This window comes from Bos javanicus, chromosome 10, assembly GCF_032452875.1.
Source record: "Bos javanicus breed banteng chromosome 10, ARS-OSU_banteng_1.0, whole genome shotgun sequence".
Lineage (NCBI taxonomy): Eukaryota > Metazoa > Chordata > Mammalia > Artiodactyla > Bovidae > Bos > Bos javanicus.
In genome coordinates, this window is record NC_083877.1 from 75,866,918 (window position 1) to 75,888,831 (window position 21,914).

Below are 21,914 nucleotides of genomic sequence, written 5' to 3' on the forward strand. Positions count from 1 at the left end.
ACTGAGCTGAACTGAACTGAAGCTCCTAGATTTTTCTGCAGTAGATGGAACTTCTGGCACAGCATTGGTTTCTTAGAATGTGAACATGGTGCCACTTCACCAAAAGCGTGTAAAAGTACTTCAGCTTCTCTTCGTATTTTCACTGAGCAGTTCTATAAAGTATTGAGGCACCTGGTATAATTATAATTGTAACATAAATAATTTTACAAAGGAGTTTCTTCATACTTTCACTGATGTATGTTTGAAAATCCTTCCACAGGCAGATCCTGCATTTCCAAACTACGTATGATTAGTTCACTGTAACTTTTTAAAGTAGCTGATTTCAGTCTGCATTGTTACATTAAGGTCATCCACTGAAAATGAAATCTGAAAATGAAAACTTTGAGTTAGTTCCTGAACAGTTTAGTTTCTTCCTCTTCAAATGGATCTAATAGTATTTACTTGAGTCCTAAGCTGAAGAAGAAGTGAGACAATGCTAGTTTTACTGAGTGCCTCTCAATTGAAGGAAATGGCAACCCACTCCAATATTCATGCCTGGAGAATCCCATGGACAGAGGGGCCTGGCAGGCTACAGTCCATGGGGTTTCAGAGAGTCGGGCACGACTGAACAACTGAACAACAACAACAACTCAAATTGAAAATGCACAATAAATGGGTCTTAGATGTAGTTATTATTAGACCTGTTTGCTTCTAAGATTGTATTCATAAGTGTGATGATTAAGCATTTTTTGCAGTTAGGCTCAAATCATTTGAAAATAAATTATCTCACATATCCTCCATAGACTTTATTAGGAAATTCATGAGAACAGTTTTCACTAATATTTTACATTTTGATTCACGTACAGATGTTAGAAGCCGAAGTTTCTATAAACCAGACAATTGCTGATTCTTATGTCACCCAGTGCTTACAACTCCTGGACACAGCAGAAATAGAGAAGAGGTAAGCTCTCCAGGACTCATGATGGCTGTGAGAATGTGGAAGGCAATGCGAGTGGACGAGCCTTCCACCACATGAATCTTAACATCAGTGCCTGTGGCTATGCGATTGATAGAGTGCTATGGGGCCAGTCTTCTGGCTGTATATTAGGATAAAGCCTTGCTTCGTGGCCATAAAAACATCAGGACCCCTTTTCCCTGTGGTAGAAGGGTGGGCTTAGCAGATCAGATGAGTTGCAAACACGTGTCTGCCAAGTCCAGTTAACTAATTTTTTTATTCCAAAGGGTTCTTTTATAGTGTGTTTTCCTCTCTACCTCCAGCCTCATGATATTTTGCTATTTAAAAAATAAATTTCAAAGGACTGCTGTTCCCAGCAGGTGGCTATGTCACAATTGTGAAAGAAGAGACTTCTCTCTCTGCCGTGAACATGGGGTTGGGGTCTCTGGGCAGTTCCAGTCGGGCTGAGCGGAGCCCCTCAGCCGGCCTGGTGGCACCAGCTGCACCTGCTCACACAGCTGGTACATCTGCCAGCAGCCGCCCGAGTGGGCCTGGCCTCCTAAACGACTTCTCCATACGTCTCCATAGGCATTCATTTCCTCCCCGTCATTACCCATGTGCTTCTGAATCTTCTTTCGGCATAACTAAGAAATACAAACCCCATTTCTTCCTACCTCTGAAGTAATAAATTCAAGCCAGTTTCAAGATGATTAACTACTTTTGATTTGATTAGCATGATTTTTCCCATAATAAATAAAAGGTCCTATTTCTCACATGAAGGGTGTTGTTTATCTGGGAAAGAAATAGTTGAGTAGTTGCAGAAAGCATGTTCTTTATTGCTGCAATTGTGTAGTGTACAATCCTCAAGTAATCAATAACATTACAAGGGACCTACCTATTCATCCGTTTGCCATTGACGCCATGCTTAATGTTCCGTAAAGCACTTGGCATAATCTGTGTCAAAACAGCTTGTTCGAGGTCATGCGTGTCAGCAAACTACCAGGCCATGTGCAGTTCTCTTCTGCTCAACACCTTTCACCATCCCACACACTGCCCCCTCCAGCCCCACATTCCCCATCATGTTTAAGTTGGATGGGGCTGAGATCTATAATAGTCTTTCTAATTAAAAATGGAAAATCTGCGTTCCCATTACACATTGCTAGTTATTTTTTCTACACATCAATGTCAGAATTCTCTAACCATCTATTTTCCCCAAGACCGGAATTTGTTTGGAAGTTCACGAGGCTCAAGGGGCAGTGGCAGAGTGCGGCCCAGGGCGTTCGCCAGAGGAAGAGCGACATCGATGAGCTGGTGAGGCAGTGGCGGTCCTTCACCACCTCCGAGGGGGACCTGCTCCGCTTCCTCGCCGACACCAGCCACCTGCTGTCCGCAGTGAAGAGCCAGGACTGCCACAGCCTCCACCAAACGAGAAGCCTGATCCATGAGCTGAAGGTAGTGTGAGCCCAGCAGCAGTGTGGGAACCACAGGGTGCCTTTATTTGGAAGATATTTGTTCGCTTCAGGTTTTGTGTTTTCTCTGATGCTCAAGTGTGCTCTCTGCAGGGGGGAGGCCAGTTGGTCATGGGGACCTTACTCAGCCGTGTCCTCAGCCTTGCGGGGTCAGAGACCCAATCTTATCCATTCGTCCAGAAATAGTGAGGCTCTCCTTGGCTGTGGGCACAGAGGTGGACTGGGATGAGTAGGGGAGTGCAGAAGTTTGGGGTGACAGACCTTTACAGCCTTGTGCTTCAGTCATGTCCAACTCTTTGCAACCCTCTGGACTGTAGCCCACCAGGCTCCTCTGTCCGTGGAATTCTCCAGGCAAGAATACTGGAATGTGTTGCCATTCCCTTCTCCAGGGGATCTTCCTGACCCAGGGATTGAACCTGCGTCTCCTGTATCTCCTGCATTGCAAGCAGACTCTTTACCATTGAGCCAGTGGGGAAGCATGACAGACCTTTAAGACACTGACAAATATATAAATGATTACCACAGTAGTAGTTTACAACAGGACTCCTGCTTACTCTTTTTTATAAAAAAAATATTTATTTATTTGGCTACACCAGGTCTTAGTTGTGGTACTCGGGATCTTTAGTTGCAGCCTGTGAATTCTTAGTTGCAATAGGTAAGGTCTAGTTCCCTGACCAGGGATCAAACCCAGGCCCCCTGTATTGGGAGTGCAGAGTCTTAGCCACAGACCACCTGGGAAGTCCCAGATTCTTGCTTACTCTTGAAGGGCAAATTCATGTAGACAACAATGTTTCCAATACAAAAGTTGCTTGATGAACATAGAACTTAGAACACTTAGTTGGCAATTCCCAGGGCATGTTCCATTGAGTTATTGAACCATGCGTCACATTAGAGGGACAGTTAAACAAACCAGCACTCCTCAGAAATCCTGTGCTTGCCTCATTTGTTTATCTAGGTGTCAAATATTAATTGAGTACCTGCTCTGTGCTGGTCACTGTTCTAAATGCTAGTTATATTGTGTGGACTAATAGAAGACCTCTGCTCTCCTGTGGCGATCAGACAAATCAATAAACTAGAAAATACTAGTTTGTCTGATTGGTGGGGAAAATCGGACAAATTAAAAAATAAACTATCGGACTACAACATGGCATATGTGGGTCATTAAAATAGGGCCGATGATGGAGAGACTAAGTGGCTGCTTTAGATTGGGTAATCTCTGGGGAGGTGACATTTAAACTGGAACCTGAGTGATAAGAAGGAGCCAGCTGTGCAAAGAGTAGAGGGTTGGAGGCGGGGAGCAATTCAGACAGAGGGAACAACTTTCCTGAGTCCCTAAGATGGCAACAATCTTAGCAAAAAAGAGGAAGAAAGAAGGCTCATACGATGGGTGTAGCCAGTAGACAGCAGTGATAGAAAATGGACTTGAGAGGTAGTCATGGAGGAGCATTTTGGAGAGAGGCGTGACAGCTGCATAACAGTCTGGGTGTAATAGGAAGCTGTTGAAACTGGAAAAGGAGGCCACATGATATGATTCGTGTTTTTAAAGTCCTCTGGCTGCTCTGAGGGAGATGGGTTGGGGGTGGGGGTGGGGTCACAGAAGCAGGAATCCCCGCATATTACCTCTATTTATTGCTGCATCACAACGAAGAGTTCTTATTCTCTCACACCGTTCTGGAGGTTGTCAGGGCTGTTAGACGGCTCTCAGCAGGAGTATCTCAGGCAGTTTGAGTCAGATGGCAGCTGAAGCTGGACTCATCTGAAGGCTCCCTCACTTTCATGTCTAGTACTTCAGCTCTGGTGTTGAGAAAAATCCCCTGGACTGCAAGGAGATCCAATCAGTCCATCCTAAAGGAGATCAGTCCTGAGTGTTCACTGGAAGGACTGATGTTGAAGCTGAAACTCCAATACTTTGGCCACCTGATGTGAAGACCTGACTTATTGGAAAAGACCCTGATGCTGGGAAAGATTGAGGGCAGGAGGAGAAGGGGACGACAGAGGATTAGATGGTTGGATGGCATCACCGACTCAATGGACATGAGTTTGGGTAGGCTCCGGCAGTTAGTGATGGACAGGGAGGCCTGACGTGCTACGTGCTAGTTCATGGGGTCGCAAAGAGTCGAACACGACTGAGCAACTGAACTGAACTTCAGCTCAGACAGCCAGATGTGGAGCAGCTGGGGCTCCTTGGGCTTCATTCCCTGCAGACTCTACATGTGACAACTTCCAGTAGCCGGACTCCCTACATCCGGCTCATGGCTTCTAAGGTGCATGTCCCATGGAAAGGAGAGCCAGGGAGAAGCTACACCACCTTTTTAGACCCTGCCTTGGACATCAGCCACTTCTGCCATCCTCTGTTAATCAAGGCTATCACATGTGCCCACAGGGGTTCAAGAGGAAGGGGTAGAGGTACCACCAGTTGATGGGGAGGGGCAAGGTTCTAGGAGAGCATGTGGGGCTGGTAATATTGTTGTGGTCATTCTGTGAAAAATACAGTCTGCCGTAACTCACTAGGCTGTTTCAGTGGTCTTGGTTAGTTGTTAGAATGGAGAAGACAAGGTGATCACAGTGAAGATAACAAGGCTGTTTGTAGGTGAAGCTTACAAGATGTGCTTATGGTTTGGATATGGCAGGCAAATAAAAATCTAAATCCAGGTGACTCTAGGTTTGGAGGTTGAGGATCTTGGTGAATAGTGTGCTGCTGACCAATCAGGGGAGACTAGATGAGAAGCATGTCTTTTGATGAGTTCAATCTGAAATGGCTAAAAGACGTCTATAACAGTGGCTATGTCAGCAATATTAGAAGGGCAAGTGTGGAGGGGGAGTGTTCCTTGAATTGCAGTTTTTTTTTTTCATTTGGTTTCATGGAGTTTTTTCTTTGTTTGTTTGTTCTGATGTTTTGATTTTTCGGTCATATGGCTTCTGGGATATTAGTTTCCCAACCAGGAGTTGAACCCAGGCCCTGGGCAGTGAGAGCTTGGAGTCCCAACCACTGGACCACCAGGAAATTCCCTCTTTTTTGCATTTGGGCTATCCTAAGTATTGTTGAGACTATCTTTGTAAATAAATGCTCAATTGACTTTTTTTAAATATCAGCTTCCATTTTGAAAAATGCCTATATTATGTCTCCCTTGAGAAATTTGAAAATAAAGGAAGTCATATTTACAACAGAAATAAAAGCCATTTTTTCCTTCTGAAACCAAATATTTTGAGAAATATGAATCAGTTGTAAAGTTTTTACTTCGTTTTTGTAATACAAATACTTGGTTTCAATCCCTTTTAAAGGAAAATCAATATGATATCCAAAGAGAATTTTTAAAGGCTATCCCTTTAGGGCAAACACTGATGTATATAAGTGTTTAAGTGCTAAAGTGTCTAGTTTTGTATTTTACCTTTTTTATTTGTTCTCTCCTTAAAAAAAAAATTTATTTATTTATTTATTTTGAGTAACTAGTAATTATCAAAGATTATAATTGTACAATATTGAGAAGTATAGAACAAAATACAATTATTGGAAGACAATTTCTCTATAATATTGTGTTGGCCTCTGCCACACGTCACCATGAATCAGTCACAGGTATACGTATGTCCTCTCCCTCTTGAACCCCCCCTCCCATCTTCCACCCTATCGCATCTTTCTAGGTTGTCATAGAATGCTGGGTTGAGTTCCCTGTGTTACATAGCAAATTCTCACTTGCTTTCTTTTTTTACATATGATAATGTATATTTTAGCATAATGTACACATTCTACTCATGTGGGTTAGGAGTAAGCTGACTATATCATAATGGTAATGGTATTTGCTCTTAGTATCAGATCTAATACTCCAGTCATTTTCTTAATACTCTTGAATTCCTTTATCTTGTAGACTTTTATTCTGTGAAGTGTATTTTTATACACCTTTTATCAATGCTTGGGAATCATTTGGTGGTATGCTGTCTACTCAATTGAATATCAGCCTTTGATGTGAATGAGTGTGTGTGTGTGTGTGTGTGTGTGTGTATTCTAACCAGATTTGTTTAATTTATATCTAGTTTAATATTTAAGAGAGGCTCTGAAGGAAATACACACAAACACGTGCAAAGACTCATATTTTGATCACATCAAAGGCTTAAGCAAATTACTATTTTTTTTTTTTTTTTTAAGAATAAAGAAATTCATTTCCAGAGGTGGCAGACTACCTATGCATTAACGTTGGAAGCTGGGGAAAAGTTACTGAACACAGCTAACCTGGAAACTAAAGAGTCAGTTAACAAGAGAATCAGTCAACTTCAGGACAACTGGAAGGACACAAAACTCCAACTTGGAGAAATGATTAAACGGTTCCAGAGCACTGCAGAGGTAACTCAACATTTTCTTTTCCTTTCATGGTATTTAAATGTAGTACATAGAATTTTTGTTTGCTCTGCAAAGATGGCAATGATTTTAGGAATTCACAATGTTGTGGGTTTTCCAAGGGACCATAGGTCGGGTCCTGCTGATCTACAAATCATGATAGTTACTTAAAATAATAATATAACACTGGAAAAGCTTAATGTTAATATCTAAATACTTGAGGTGCTATTTTATATTTACCTTTTTGAAACAGGAACCTAACTCATGTTCAACGGAAGTTCAGTAACCAAAGCTAACGTTCCACGTGTAGTCTGTCTTTGAATCTAGTATATGGAAGCAAATATAGTGATGCTTCATCTTTCTGCTACCTTCAAAGAATCCACTTTTCCATATAAATGAATTTCCCAGATAATTTATGATTGTAGCTCTAAAAACCAAAATGTCTTTTGAGTGATTATTAGAAAAATCCTTAATTTTTTTAATGTTAAAAAATCCCAAGTTGTTCTTTAAGAACTCTGAGCTGCTTTGAACTTAACTCCTGTGCTGTTGTGCTTTTTGAGTTCTTATGTGGTTTTTATGGTTTTTCTCGCTTTCTATTTAATGTTAAGCTGTCTATTTTTACTTTTTATTTCTCTGAGAATACTTAACTCCTTGTAGCCCACTCTTTAATCTGTTGTGTGTGTATCAAAACCAGATAACCAAGCTTGTCAGAGATATTTTTCTGAATAAAGAATAAATATGTGCTGAGTTAGGGCCTGAACAGCTCTCCTGTAAAGTATCTGAATTTTATTTGGTGTACACACTACGTGAAATTAGTTAACTCCCAGACCGTTGTTGAGCATGTGCCATGTTTGTAAATGCAAGTGAAGGTTTGGTGGAAGTGGAAAGGACTCACAGTTTTGTTTCTCCCTTCACTTTCTTCTTGGATATGTTCCAGTGTTGATGTTACTAGATCAAGTGGCTTCTCCTTCAGTGAGGGTTAGCATATAGTTGGGCCAACCCAAGGATATTTAAGTGTCAGTTGCACTGAGGAATAAAATAGTGTTTGACTCCGTATTTGTCTGTTTTTAGTAACTTCAGGAGAGTAATTTTAGTAATATCAGGAATAGAAACTTATCCTAATGAATTATAATCTCCCTTGAAAATACAGGCAGAATTGAAAAAAAAAATACAGGCAACTATTTGTTCAGTAATGTAAGGTTTAAGGAAAAGATCTAGTATGAAAGAAAGGCATCTACAAGGGAAACTGTAGCCTTAGATCGACTCACTTTTTTTTTTTTTAATTGGAGTATAATTTGTTCACAATGTTGTGTTAGTTTCTGCTGTCAACCATGTGAATCTGCTGTGTGTATGCCTATATCCCCTTCCTCTTGAGCTTCTCTCCCACCCTGCTCATTCATCACAGAGCACTGTGCCGGGCTCCCTGTGCTATATGTACAGAAGCTCCCTGCTAGTTACCTACTTTACACGGGGTAGTGTGTGCATGTCAACACTGCTCTGTCAGTTCATCCTACTTCTAACTGTATGTGCTTGGACCAGTCAGTTTTCTCTGCGTTTCAGTTTTCCCATTTTAAATGTGATACTAACACTTGCCCTGTCTGTCTCCTCAGCTTATTATAATTACAGCGAGATAGTGAAGTTGAAAAAGCTTTATAAACTATAAAGCACTCCAAGCAGGAGCTGACAGTTAGAACAGTGGTGAGAAATAGAATGAAACTGGACTGTGAAAGGGTCACTAAAGCCAAGCTATGTCTAGAAGGTGGGGAGAGAGCAGAGGGACGGCATTAGAAAAGAAGACAAGAAAAGTGGTTGAGTGCTTTTGCTTTTCAGTGTTAGTAGAGTGTATGGCCAAGACTGGAAATGTTAAAAATTAATCTTTCCAGTAGCCTTTGAAATGTGAACTTTTCCAAATTAAAATAGAAACAAGTTAGCTAGATCAGAGATATGGGAACAAGTTAGCTAGATCAGAGATATGGGGAGGGAGGAAGAAGTATTTCTAAGCAAAAAGCAACCCAGTGGTTAAGATGAGCCCCACATAACACTGCAGAGAGGCGTTGAACATCCTGTCATCCCAGCTGCTTTGTTGGCTGAGACAAGGACCTGGGTGTCTGCGTGATTTACAAAGACACATTTAATAGAGCAATTACATGGATTAAGTTAATTATCCTTTTCCTGTAATTCATTCTTAAACAGAAAAGTACTTACCAATTTTAACACTGTTTTCAAATAGACCTGGGACCAGTGTGAAAAGAAAATCAAGGAGTTGAAAAACAGGCTGCACGTTTTAAAAGCACAAAGTAAAGACCCTCTTCCAGAACTTCACGAGGAGCTCCACAGAGAAAAAGAACTGATTAAGGTATTGAGTTCTGAAGTAGTGTTCAAGATAATCACTCAGCGGTTTTCTGAGAAGTTGAAGTGTTTGTCTTTCGTTGTCTGTGTGAAACAAGTTTTCAGGTCCACTTGGAAAATATTTTTTCTACCTTCTCTGTAATACACCATGCTGGTCGCTGAAACAACTAGAATCCATGCTTTTTGAGATTCATGTGTGAAGGCTAGAAAGATTTGTCAGAAATTCTTCTTTTGGGGGATTTTGCCCTCAAATCGTCCTTCTGTTTCTCCTCTGTAATGTAAGATGTGGCCTCTGAGATTACATTGAAAGCTCTTCCTTTATCAAATGGCCTTGTGTTTGAAATTAAAGCTTGACTGAAGAATTAATTTTTTAGAGGACAGTAGTTAGGGGTTTTGTTCAAATACAATGTTTCTGTAATATTTTCCAAGCTATATTCTGCTTAATGGACACTACACTCGCAAAAATTCCTGGGTATGTCAGGACTTTGCAGAAGACAAGGCAAACTCACCAATAGGAATTTGGACCAGTTAAATTTCCAGGTTAGGAACTCCCTCCATCTCTTTCCTTTCTGCAGATTTGATGTTGGAAAGACATCCACAGCCTAATGGAATATAGTTTAATTTTTTTTTCCTTCCTTTAGTGACTTCAGGGATCTAATTGAAAATAATTAGGAAGAATTGAGTAGTCTCCTACTTCAAGCTGTGCTGGAAATTAGTGTCTTCCTGCCTGAACCGTTTTTCTTCATTGTAAACATTTCTAACATGCAAGAAAATTCAAACATAACAAATAATATGACAAACTTCCATGAAACCATCAGCCAGCAGAGAAATAAAGTATTACAAATACAGTTCAAATGTCCTGTATGATCTCCAAGGTATTCCCTGTCCCCAGAGGTATCCACAGTCCTAAATTTGGTGTTTTACCATTCTTATGTATTTCTTTATCATTTTACTACATGTGCATGTAGATCTCGGTGGAATATAGCAGTATTACTTTTGTTTTTAAACTTTATATAAGCAGTACCATTACTCTGTACATAAGTCATAAGGATATACTTGTACGTTTCCTTCTTAAAGTTTTCAAATTTTACTTTTTACACTTGCAGAGTATCTTTATTCACTGAAGCACTGATTTTTGTTTTGTTCATATAGATGCCTATTATTCTGTTGTCCGTTTACTGATTAGTCCAGTGTCCAATATCAGGTTTCCATATATGCATGGTTTAATTCTTGGTTCTCTGCTCTATTCCATTGGTCTGCCTATCTTAGCATTTATACCAAATTATCTTGAGTACTGTGTTTTATTTGAATAGATCTTCATTTCAGGTGTGGTGTATCCATCCCTCATTCTCACACGTGAGTGTGGCTATCCTTGGTTCTTTGGTCTCTCTCAGCTTTTAGAGGCAGTTTGTCAAACTAATGGAAATCCTGATAAGAGTTACAGTGGAGCTGTATTGAATTTATAGAGTAATTTGGAGGAAATTAACATCTTTTTGACATTGAGTCCTCCTGTTTTCAAATATGGCATATTTCTCCTTTTAGCCATGCTGAGTGTTTCATAACTTTCTTTATGTAGTATTGTACATCTTTTGTTAGATTTATTTATTGATGTGTTACTTTTAAAGCTATTGAAAATACTGTTTTTTTCCTAATTGTATTTTTTGTTTATACCGATGCCTAGAAATGTGACTGACTTTTCTGCATTGATACTATATTTAACTGTCTTGTTAAACTCTTTTATTAAGCCTGATAATCATGTCAGTTCTTTTGGAGGTCTATGAACACAGTTACCATTGGTGAATAATGACTCTCTTGGTTATTTTAATTCTTATACTTCCGTTGTGTCTACATTGGTCAGTACCTCCACAGCTGTATTGTAGAAGCATTGATAGCTGGCCCCTATGTGTCAGTCCTGATTTTAAAGAGAATGTTTTCATTTCACCATGAAGTATGATTTTTGCTGGTCGTGTTAGTAGATGCCTTTATTAGGTTAAGAAGGTTCCTGTCTATCCCTGATTTTCAAAGTTTTTATCATCTCTATATCTTTAAGTTTGGATCTAGGCTTCAAGTAACAGATAAGAGGACTTGGAGTCCCTCTGAGTTGACACGTAGACTTTCCTCCCATCAAGTCCAGAAACCTGTGCAAAACGTGAACCATAAGCCCATGTTCAGTTCAGTTCAGCCACTCAGTCATGTCTGAATCTTTGCAACCCCATGGACTGCAGCATGCCAGGCCTCCCTGTCCATCACCAACTCCCGGAGTCCACCCAAACCCATGTCCATCGAGTCGGTGATGCCATCCAACCATCTCATCCTCTGTTGTCCCCTTCTCCTCTTGCCTTCATCTTTCCCAGCATCAGGGTCTTTTTGAATGAGTCAGTTCTCTGCATCAAGTGGCCAAAGTATTGGAGTTTCAGCTTCAGCATCAGTCCTTCCAATGAATATTCAGGATGGACTGGTTGGATATCCTTGCAGTCCAAGGAACTCTCAAGAGTCTTCTCCAAAACCATAGTTCAAAAGCATCAATTCTTCGGTGCTCAGCTTTCTTTATAGTCCAACTCTCACATCCATACATGACTACTGGAAAAACCATAGCTTTGACTAGATGGAAAGCCCATAAGGAGGCATAATTTCTCCCAAGTAGGACAATTCTCAGTTTCCACTAGGATCCTTTCAATTTCCATAGCCTCAGCATTCTATTTTTCTTTGCAAAGAATTGGGGAGAGGGGGGCAAGAGCATTGAGTTCATTCAACCTATGACCATATTCCAAAGAGATGCCAAGTAACCTGAAGCCTGTCCAGAGCAGTGTTTATCATTCTTAAGTCACTTGGGGGAAATACCTAACCACTCAAACTTTACTTTCCTCCTTGGAAAATTACATTACCATGACAGCCAAGTTGACATATGGGGAAGTTGCTTTACATGGTTATATGTGTCTGTATATGTGTATGATTTCTTTGTTGTTGTTATTCAATCACAGTCATGTCTGACTCGTTGCAACCTCATGGACTCCAGCATGCCAGGCTTCCCTGTCCTTCACTGTCTCCCAGAGTTTCCTCAAATTCATGTCCATTGTGTCAATGTTGCCTGCCCTCCAGCCATCTCATCCTCTGTCGGACCCTTCTCCTGCCTTCAATCATATTTTATATGCTAACTATAAACTGTTATGAAAATTATTATCATTATAGTGGGCATCAATGTTCACAAAACTTGTCAAATGATTGAATCCATGGGATAGTTTTATTTTTAAAATAATTGTTATTGAAATATAGTTAATATACAATATTATACTAGTTTCAGGTGTACTACACAGTGATTTGACATTTGCATACATTATGAAATGATTCCACGATGTTTAGTAATCATCAGTCCTCATACAAAGTTATTACAATATTATTGACCATGTTTCTTATGCTATATATTACCTCTCTGTGCCTTATTTATTTTATAACTGGAGGCTTGTACCTCTTCATTAAATATTTTTTGAATAAGTAATGTGGTCACATGGTTCAGAATTGGAAAAAGTATACATGAAACTTTTTTTCCATCAGTTTCTCTCCACAGAAGCAGCGTTACCAATATGTTACATTTTCTTCCAAAGATACTCTATGCATATACAGACCAATACACACACACACACACACACACACATTCATTTTTTTGATCCTCTTTTTACCCAGCTAGTAGTGTAGAGAAATAGGACTTGACAATCCCAACAATAATTGAATCCACAGGAAGGCTTAAATGCTATTGTGCTGTGTTAGAGTTCAGTCAAAGCCTGTGCAGTGCACCACTTTATGTAGTCAAGTTTTCCATCACATTCCATATGGACAGTTGGAATTTCACAGGTACTTTTGCAGGATAGAAAATTTATCTTGTTAAATTAAGAAAGGCAAACTTACCTGACATGTTCGCTTTTGCAATTAGTTTTGGTAGCAAATCTGGAGTATTTTCTTTTTAAAATGGAAGTGTGAGTTTTGAAATACTTATAGAAGTAAGTGAACTTTTTCAGCCTTAATAGATTACTTCAGTAGACCTCACCCAATATATTGTTTGATTCCTTGCTTTTTCACTTAATATTTAGGAACATTTTAAAGCTCTTGAGACATACTGCCAAATTCTTTTCTTTCAATCATACATTTTGATATTTGAGGATTTACTTTATCCTAGGTCTCTTGGTAAGTGCTAAGTGGGCAGTGCACTGGTGAGAAATGTTGTCATGGCTTCAGCCAGTGTGGTGCTGATAGTCTAGGCTACTGGAGAGATACATGTTGACCAGAGTCCTACCATATGGGTACATATGACACCATATGTGCATAATTGTAAGCATGGTGAGTATAAGAAGGGAAAAGGACAGAGGGGCCTTGAGAGCGTAAAACAAGGGTCCCAACCTCATCCCATGACTTAGAGAAGGCTCCTCTAAAGAATTACCTGTGTCTGAGACCTGCAAGTGTTGGTAGGAATTAACTAAAATACATCTGGGGAAGGATAAAGGTGAACTGGGTAGCATCTCAGGCAAGTAATTAAAGAACAACAAATTTAAACATAACTGGGTTGGAGATACCAAAAGAACATTTCATGCAAAGATGGGCTCGATAAAGGACAGAAATGGTATGGACCTAACAGAAGCAGAATATATTAAGAAGAGGTGGCAAGAATACACAGAAAAACTGTACAAAAAAGATCTTCACGACCCAGATAATCGCAATGGTGTGATCACTGACCTAGAGCCAGACATCCTGGAATGTGAAGTCAAGTGGGCCTTAGAAAGCATCACTATGAACAAAGCTAGTGGAGGTGATGGAATTCCAGTTGAGCTATTCCAAATCCTGAAAGATAATGCTGTGAAAGTGCTGCACTCAATATGCCAGCAAATTTGGAAAACTCAGCAGTGGCCACAGGACTGGAAAAGGTCAGTTTTCATTCCAATCCCAAAGAAAGGCAATGCCAAAGAATGCTCAAACTACCGCACAATTGCACTCGTCTCACAGGCTAGTAAAGTAATGCTCAAAATTCTCCAAGCCAGGCTTCAGCAATATGTGAACCGTGAACTTCCTGATGTTCAAGCTGGTTTTAGAAAAGGCAGAGGAACCAGAGATCAAATTGCCAACATCCACTGGATCATGGGAAAAGCAAGAGAGTTCCAGAAAGGCATCTATTTCTGCTTTATTGACTATGCCAAAGCCTTTGACTGTGTGGATCACCATAAACTGTGGAAAATTCTGAAAGAGATGGGAATACCAGACCACCTGACCTGCCTCTTGAGAAATTTGTATGCAGGTCAGGAAGCAACAGTTAGAACTGGACATGGAACAACAGACTGGTTCCAAATAGGAAAAGGAGTTCGTCTAGGCTGTATATTGTCACCCTGTTTATTTAACTTATATGCAGAGTACATCATGAGAAACGCTGGACTGGAAGAAACACAAGCTGGAATCAAGATTGCCGGGAGAAATATCAATAACCTCAGATATGCAGATGACACCACCCTTATGGCAGAAAGTGAAGAGGAACTAAAAAGCCTCTTGATGAAAGTGAAAGAGGAGAGTGAAAAAGTTGGCTTAAAGCTCAACATTCAGAAAACAAAGATCATGGCATCTGGTCCCATCGCTTCATGGAAAATAGATGGGCAAACAGTGGAAACAGTGTCAGACTTTATTTTTTGTGGCTTCAAAATCACTGCAGATGGTGACTGCAGCCATGAAATTAAAAGACGCTTACTCCTTGGAAGGAAAGTTATGACCAACCTAGATAGCATATTCAAAAGCAAAGACATTACTTTGCCAACAAAGGTTCGTCTAATCGAGGCTATGCTTTTTCCAGTGGTCATGTATGGATGTGAGAGTTGGACTGTGAAGAAGGCTAGGGCGGAAGAATTGATGCTTTTGAACTGTGGTGTTGGAGAAGACTCTTGAGAGTCCCTTGGACTGCAAGGAGATCCACCGGTCTATTCTACAAGAGCTCAGCCCTGGGATTTCTTTGGAAGGAATGATGCTAAAGCTGAAATTCCAGTACTTTGGCCACCTCATGCAAAGAGTTGACTCATTGGAAAAGACTCTGATGCTGGGAGGGATTAGGGGCAAGAGAAGGGGACGACAGAGGATGAGATGGCTGGATGGCATCACTGACTCAATGGACTTGAGTCTGAGTGAACTCCGGGAGTTGGTGATGGACAGGGAGGCCTGGCATGCTGCAATTCATGGGGTCGCAAAGAGTTGGACACGACTGAGCAACTGATCTGATCTGAGGTTGGACGTGACTGAGCGACTTCACTTTCACTTTTCACTTTCATGCATTGGAGAAGGAAATGGCAACCCACTCCAGTGTTCTTGCCTGGAGAATCCCAGGGATGGGGGAGCCTGGTGGGCTGCCGTCTATGGGGTCACACAGAGTCGACCAACTGAAGCAACTTAGCAGCAGCAGCATCCGGAATCCTTACACATATTAAACTTGCCCCCCAAATATGTAAAACTCGATACCAAACAGTCTGTGGAAAAAGATAGTCATTCCTTTGAGGACACAATGTGGCAGTATTTATTAAGAATCCCAAAATATCCATATTCAAAAGTTCTACACCTGTTAATTATCCTTTCAACTGTGGGAGAAGACGGGGTATCCAAACCAAAATTGATTTAAACCGGGCGGTGGATTACTTACCCCAGCCTCCCTTCGGGGCAGGCGTCTGAGCCCACACTTTTGATCAGGAAACACTGAAGTGCAACCATCTTCCGGTCTTGAGAGTCAGTGAATGGCAAACCTCTGCTTGTGGCTTGCCTGCTTCAGGTGATGAAGCTGGTAAAAAAGTGTTCCACTGCAGAATCTGCTCTCGTCCACTTTACTAGAATCGTGAAGCGAGAAGTAGGTAACAGAAGTTTAAAGTGATGATTTCTCCTCTGAAAAAGATGTTATGTCTTAAATCTCCATGCAACCTTTAAAAAGAACCCTCTGAACCATTTTATTCAACGTAAATCCTTGTTGGCAAGTTCATGCCAGTGTAGCCTTTAGAACTCTGAAAATCAATCAGAATTAACCCATTTTTACTGTTGCCACCCCTCAGGCAGGTTACTGATGTAAATGAAATACTCTCTTCTTTCAGATTTCAATAGACAGGTATGAATAGAGACCCTTCAAATGTGCCAAAATACAGAATACGAGAAGCACAATAAAAATCTGGAGGTCTCTTGAATGTTTGAGCTGTTTCATTTTACCTTCTCTCTCGTGAAAGTAATTATCTAGATTAAGTCCTAGAATTCAAAAAATGTTTTAATTTGACCAATACTTCATTTAAAAAGAAAAAATTGTTTCCAGAGCCAGAGGACATTTTCTGCTAACCCATCTCTGGCAATCATTAGGGAACAATTTTTTTTTTCCCTTCAATTATATTTATTCTTTTTGAAAGTTAACCAAAATGATTCGCTTAACAGAAGCTGTCATTATGTGATTGCCACGTAGCAACAATGCATTTCTTAAGGTGTTTTTAAAAGTAGGGAAATCATATTTTATACAACATTCTGTAACACAGTTTCAGAATTACGTGTATGTAGGTGAGAGAGATTGTTGTGAGACTCCAAAAATACTTTACTTTCCCCTAAATAAAGGTAAAGACTTACTTGACTTTAACATAGAGTTAAGTATAGAAAAGTCTGAAATACCTGAGGAAGTGAAAATAAAGGTAGAAAAGAGTTCTGCTTTGAGAAAATAGGTGCTGAGGAATTGGCCAACCACAGCTGCAGAGGCCGGCCCTGGGCTGTTTCTCATTCAGAAAGTCCCACCCCCTTTCCTGGCCTCCCCTCCCCCAGGGTCCAATCAAAGGATTAGCCTCTACAGGTTTGGAAACAACAGCAGCTTGAGTTGAAGAGTTTTCTTTCTTTTTTCCCCCTCTTTCTTTCTTGTGTTTAAATGCAGGAACTAGAGAAGTCTTTAGCTAACTGGACTCAGAACTTGAAAGAACTTCACACAATGAAGACCGACCTAACCCAGCACATTCTGGTGGACGACGTGATGGTTTTGAAGGAGCAAATAGAGCATTTGCACAGACAATGGGAGGACCTCTGCTTAAGAGTAAGTCAGTTAACTGCAGGGCACGGCTCTTCTGAAGTTTATTGAAATGTCTCCGAAGGCCAGACAAAGTAGAAAGGAGCTTAATTTCATTGAACCGGGAGGCCCTTTTCAGTTGGAGCCCGGGCTGGCGCTGTTCCTTGAGAAGGCAGCAACAAGGTTTAACAGATTTGACCCTTTGTTTCTCCAGCACTCAGTGCTGGAACTTTGCACACTCTTAATGAGCTTTTAAAAAAAAAAAAAAAATCACCTTGAGAGCAGGGGGAAGGGGAGGACTGCGGTTTTGAGCAGCTGTGTGCACTCTGCTCTCAGTCGTGTAGAGATGACAAGTACCAGTCCTTGTCTGAGAATCAGAACTTCAGCAGAGAGGTCTGGGCTGGCCTTACAGCTGTATCTCTGCAGTGTCTGTTCTGGGCCCACAGACAGCAGGAGTAGCACTGAGTGCCAGGCTCCAGGGCATTTTATCTGAGCACTCTGCATTCACATGCAAGCCAGTGTTTATTTCAGGTAGCTGGCTTTAAAACTCTGAAAGAAAGGGTCAGCTGCTACACTTACTATCTCAGTGAATCACTTATACTCATTAAGAATGAATTGTAGTTAAGGTATTACAAGGTGTAAGTTGATGACAGGATCAGGTTGGAATTGAAGGATTCAAATAGATTTTTTTTTAAGAACATTTAATTCTAAGAAAAGTCCTTAATCTAATTTTTGTGAATTAAGAGATGTACGTAAAAGTTGAAAATTCAGACACTTCTGAGTGCATTTTAATAAAATAAAAATGTTCTTCCTTCTTTATTTTAGTATTTAATATTCATGATATACCTGTCCTTTTACAATTTTAGAATAGTCCTTTTAGACTATTTTAGAATAGTCTTTTTAGACTTTTAGTCTTCTAAAAGACTAAAGGACTTTTAGAATAGTCCATTAAGAATTTTTATTCAAATTTTATATAACAGAAAATTGAGAATATGTGAAAGGTATCCTGTAAGCTAAGGAAGAAGTGAAGACTGGGGCCCATATGTTCCTAATTGTTACCATCAGGAATCCAATCAGAATGATGCTATACAAAATGCCAGGATTTTTAAAAGCTGAGTTGAATAGATGCTATGAAAAACAGAAATACATAACGGGTTTTTAGCGATAGTTTTTTCAGCCCTCTCAACACATTTGGTTGGGTGGATATAGAAGCATTGGCTATTTTTGCTTCACTCTGAAAAGAGCAGAGGTGTTTTTTTTTGTTTTGTGTATAGTTGAAAAATGTCTAGGAGTTCAACTTTGGTTTCCCCATTTGTAAAGCGTGGTGTTAAAAGTTAACCAAAAAAACTTTTAGGTTACCCTTTTTATCTCTAGGATTCTGAAGATTTCTAAGACCTGGGAATACTTTGTACATTTAAAGAGGCTAATTTGCATTCTTTAAATTTACATTTATTTAAGTAATAAATTTGAACCCTGGAAGGCGGAAGATCCTTTGCTGATGTCAGCTTAGGGGTTGCTTCTGCAGAACAGAGCATTGGGTATTTGGGGGTCAGCCTGCTCACTGCAGACCAGGATTTGATTCCGTTTCCATGGTTTCCATCCAGAGCAGGGGTGCATAGTGGGAAGGTGGATTAAATGAATGATATGCACTTTTAAAATTTTGCTTTGTTTTTGAAATATACCACTCAAACATTTAAGTGATGTTAATTTTTGTGGTCCATTTGCACTATATACATAAGATTTATATTGTGACCGAGATGATAGTTTTTAAATTAAACAGGTGGGACATTGGCCTTAAGTAAGGATAAGGACTTGATCATTTTTTAAAAAGAAAGAATTTGGATCATAAAACAAAAAAGTAACATGTAGCAAGCAGTAAATAAATGTATACTTAAAGAATAAAGAACAGAAGAAATTTAGGTGATGGTTAAAATACATTCATCTAAACTTCCTGTTTCTAATTTTTAATAAAATGCGGTAATAATAAATTGAAGGGCATGGCAACCCACTCCAGTATTCTTGCCTGGAGAATCCCATGGGCAGAGGGAGCCTGGAGGCTCCATAGGGTCTCACAGAGTCAGACACGACTGAAGCAACTTAGCAGCAGCAGTAATGGATTACCGCATTATATTAAAACTGTTTTGGATAAAGCTGAATCCTTTTGGTCAGTTACAGTTCAGGTACAATCTTTTGTTACTGTCGCTTTTTAAGGCATTTATCAAAGGTGTAAAACTTCTGTTGACGTCAAACCCTAGGTCTTTAAAAGGCAAAAACATGATAATTTAAGTCCTTGGGATCACTTGAATGGAATCCATAGTCCTTTCGATGGGGGGTGGGAGGAAGAGAAAGTCCTTCCTTCCTGCCTGTACTCAGCTGCCAACTGCATTGTCATTTCCAGGTGGCAATACGCAAACAGGAGATAGAAGATAGACTCAATTCATGGATTGTGTTCAACGAAAAAAACAAAGAGTTGTGTGCATGGCTGGTGCAGATGGAAAACAAAGTTCTCCAGACAGCAGATATTAGTATTGAAGAAATGATTGAAAAGCTCCAGAAGGTGAGCAGGAGTCCCCAGAGGGGTGCGGTTATGACCACCATGGTCTTCTCTGCCCTCCTCACTCCCAGACTCAGAACTGTATGCCGTAGGCACATTTCCAAAGAGGTGGGAAAGGTGGGCTGTCCTTGGCGGGCAGGGTGCTGTGTACTAGGGCGTTGCTTTCCTTGGTTAGGAAGAAAAAGGGGCTCAGGGTTTCTTAAGCCTCAGTTTACATCCCAGGTGGGTTATGGTTTTTCTAACCATGTTGTTAAGATGATCCCCTGGCCAAAGGAGAAAGACCAACAGCAGTGGGGCTCGTAATTGTGAAGTGGTCGCTGATTCCCATAAGGAAAGGAAGAGAGAACCTTCTCATCGCAGTCACCCCAAATGCCACTCGTTTAAACCTCAGGAAAACTCTTGCTGATATTAGGCTAATTTAGCTATACCCTGTAGTCCTCAGCTCCCAAGTGCATTAGAATAACTCTGTGAGAGAAAGCAGGGCTTTTGAATTAAGAAACTACTGCCTTAGGTATTACACATGCACTGAATGGGGGTGACTTTTTAGCCGCTCACTGAAGGGTTGCATTAACAGGTGAGAGAAGTGTTTTTATTTTTTAAGAAATTTCAGGAGGCACAACTGTGTGTTTGTATCTGCCAAAGAAATGAAGTTTCTGTAGTGATTCCAGCTTTGTATTTTGGTGCCTATGCCAGGACTGCATGGAAGAAATAAATTTGTTTAGTGAAAACAAGTTACAATTAAAGCAAATGGGCGACCGGCTGATCAAGGCCAGCAACAAGACAAGAGCAGCTGAGATCGATGACAAGCTCAACAAAATCAATGACCGTTGGCAACATCTTTTTGACGTCATTGGCTCAAGGTAAGGAATGGCCTAAAAATGGGTTCCTACTCCCTGGCTACAGTCGTTACCTCACAGATCTCAAAACTGAGCCCCATCTTCCTCTAAGGTAACCCAGCAGTTTTCTAAACTTACAGATAAAGGTAGAGCTTGATAAAAATGAATGGAAATTCTTATTTTGATATTATAGGAGGATTATATTGTAGCATGGTGGTTTAGTCATGCAGTCGTGTCTGACTCTTTTGCGATCCCTTGGGCAGTAGCCTGCCAGGCTCCTTTGTCTGTGGGATTTCCCAGGCAAGAATAGTGGAGTGGGTTGCTATGCCCTTCTTCAAGGGATCTTCTGACCTAGGGACTGAACCCAGGTCTCCCGCATTGCAGGCTGATTCTTTACCAACTGAGCCACCAGGGAAGGAAGGAAGATAAACCAAGTATATCTCACCTTTTTTTTCTTTAGCTTAAAATTGCACATGACTTAGACTTGGTTTAAATGAGAGTTGGTCCTTGAGGAGGAGGTATTATTTAGAAATTCTAACACTACCTTAAGACTTAAGTGAAGTCTTAAGATGAAGTTATGCCTGCCTGTTCTTGCTTGTGTGTGGCAGGTAGGTCAAGGCATTGGCCTGATTTTCTGGGGGCTGCTTCTGGGGGTCCCTGGAGGTTCCCCTCCCTCTAATCACCACCATCAGAGGAGCTGGGCTCATTCAAGGCAGGGCCCCTCTGCAGGTTTGTGCTGGGTGTGCTAGGTCCCCAGTGGGCATCTGGTCCTAAGACGTGGAATCCGGAGGCACGGCTGTGACTGTAAATCAAGGCTGTCCAGTGCTTATCAGAAACAAGACTGACCATCTGATCTCCCCTCACAAATAATGACGACAATACCGCCCAGAGCTTCTAAATGTTTTCTGTCTTCTCTGTCCGAAAGAGACCCCAAGCAAAGTGTTTTTCAGTTGTAAGCTGGCACACAAAGAACAGTCACCTGGCTTTGGGGCCATTCATGCAGCTTTGTTTTCACTGGCTGAGCAAGTCTGTTACATAACAGAACGCTCACATATTTTGACCACATGTAGAACATGGACTGTACAGGAGAATCCTGTAAGATAAATGAAACGCTGGGGAGTACGGAAAACAGAATACTCTTAATAATCCTTTTCTTTTACCCCATCGTTTACCCTAAACCTTAAGTGAACCTGGTTCAGTCAGCAGAGGCACCAGGCCAAGTGCTGGGAGAATTACAGACCGGAAGTGCAATAAGATGAGTCAGTTAATGTTAATGGGAGCAGACATGCCAGCAGCTGTAAAGCCAAGTGGTCTGAGAACGCAAATCTCATCTTCCCGGAGTGGGGGTGGGGATTGGGAAGAACCTGATGGAAGGGCAGTGTTCCCAGATGGTCTTGATTAAGGGGA

General features: G+C 40.7%; 1 protein-coding gene across 16 annotated transcripts in view; it reads left to right on the forward strand.

Annotated features, from left to right (window-relative positions):
* SYNE2 (spectrin repeat containing nuclear envelope protein 2) overlaps positions 1 to 21,914 on the forward strand; it is a 326,466-nt gene that overhangs the window by 269,087 nt on the left and 35,465 nt on the right. For all 16 annotated transcript variants that reach the window (XM_061429086.1, XM_061429085.1, XM_061429088.1 and 13 more), the window contains 7 exons: positions 846 to 940; positions 2,152 to 2,386; positions 6,545 to 6,739; positions 8,964 to 9,089; positions 16,989 to 17,144; positions 19,516 to 19,674; positions 20,365 to 20,531. In XM_061429086.1, coding sequence (XP_061285070.1) covers positions 846 to 940; positions 2,152 to 2,386; positions 6,545 to 6,739; positions 8,964 to 9,089; positions 16,989 to 17,144; positions 19,516 to 19,674; positions 20,365 to 20,531 — 1,133 coding nt within the window. The remainder of the gene's footprint in view (positions 1 to 845; positions 941 to 2,151; positions 2,387 to 6,544; positions 6,740 to 8,963; positions 9,090 to 16,988; positions 17,145 to 19,515; positions 19,675 to 20,364; positions 20,532 to 21,914) is intronic.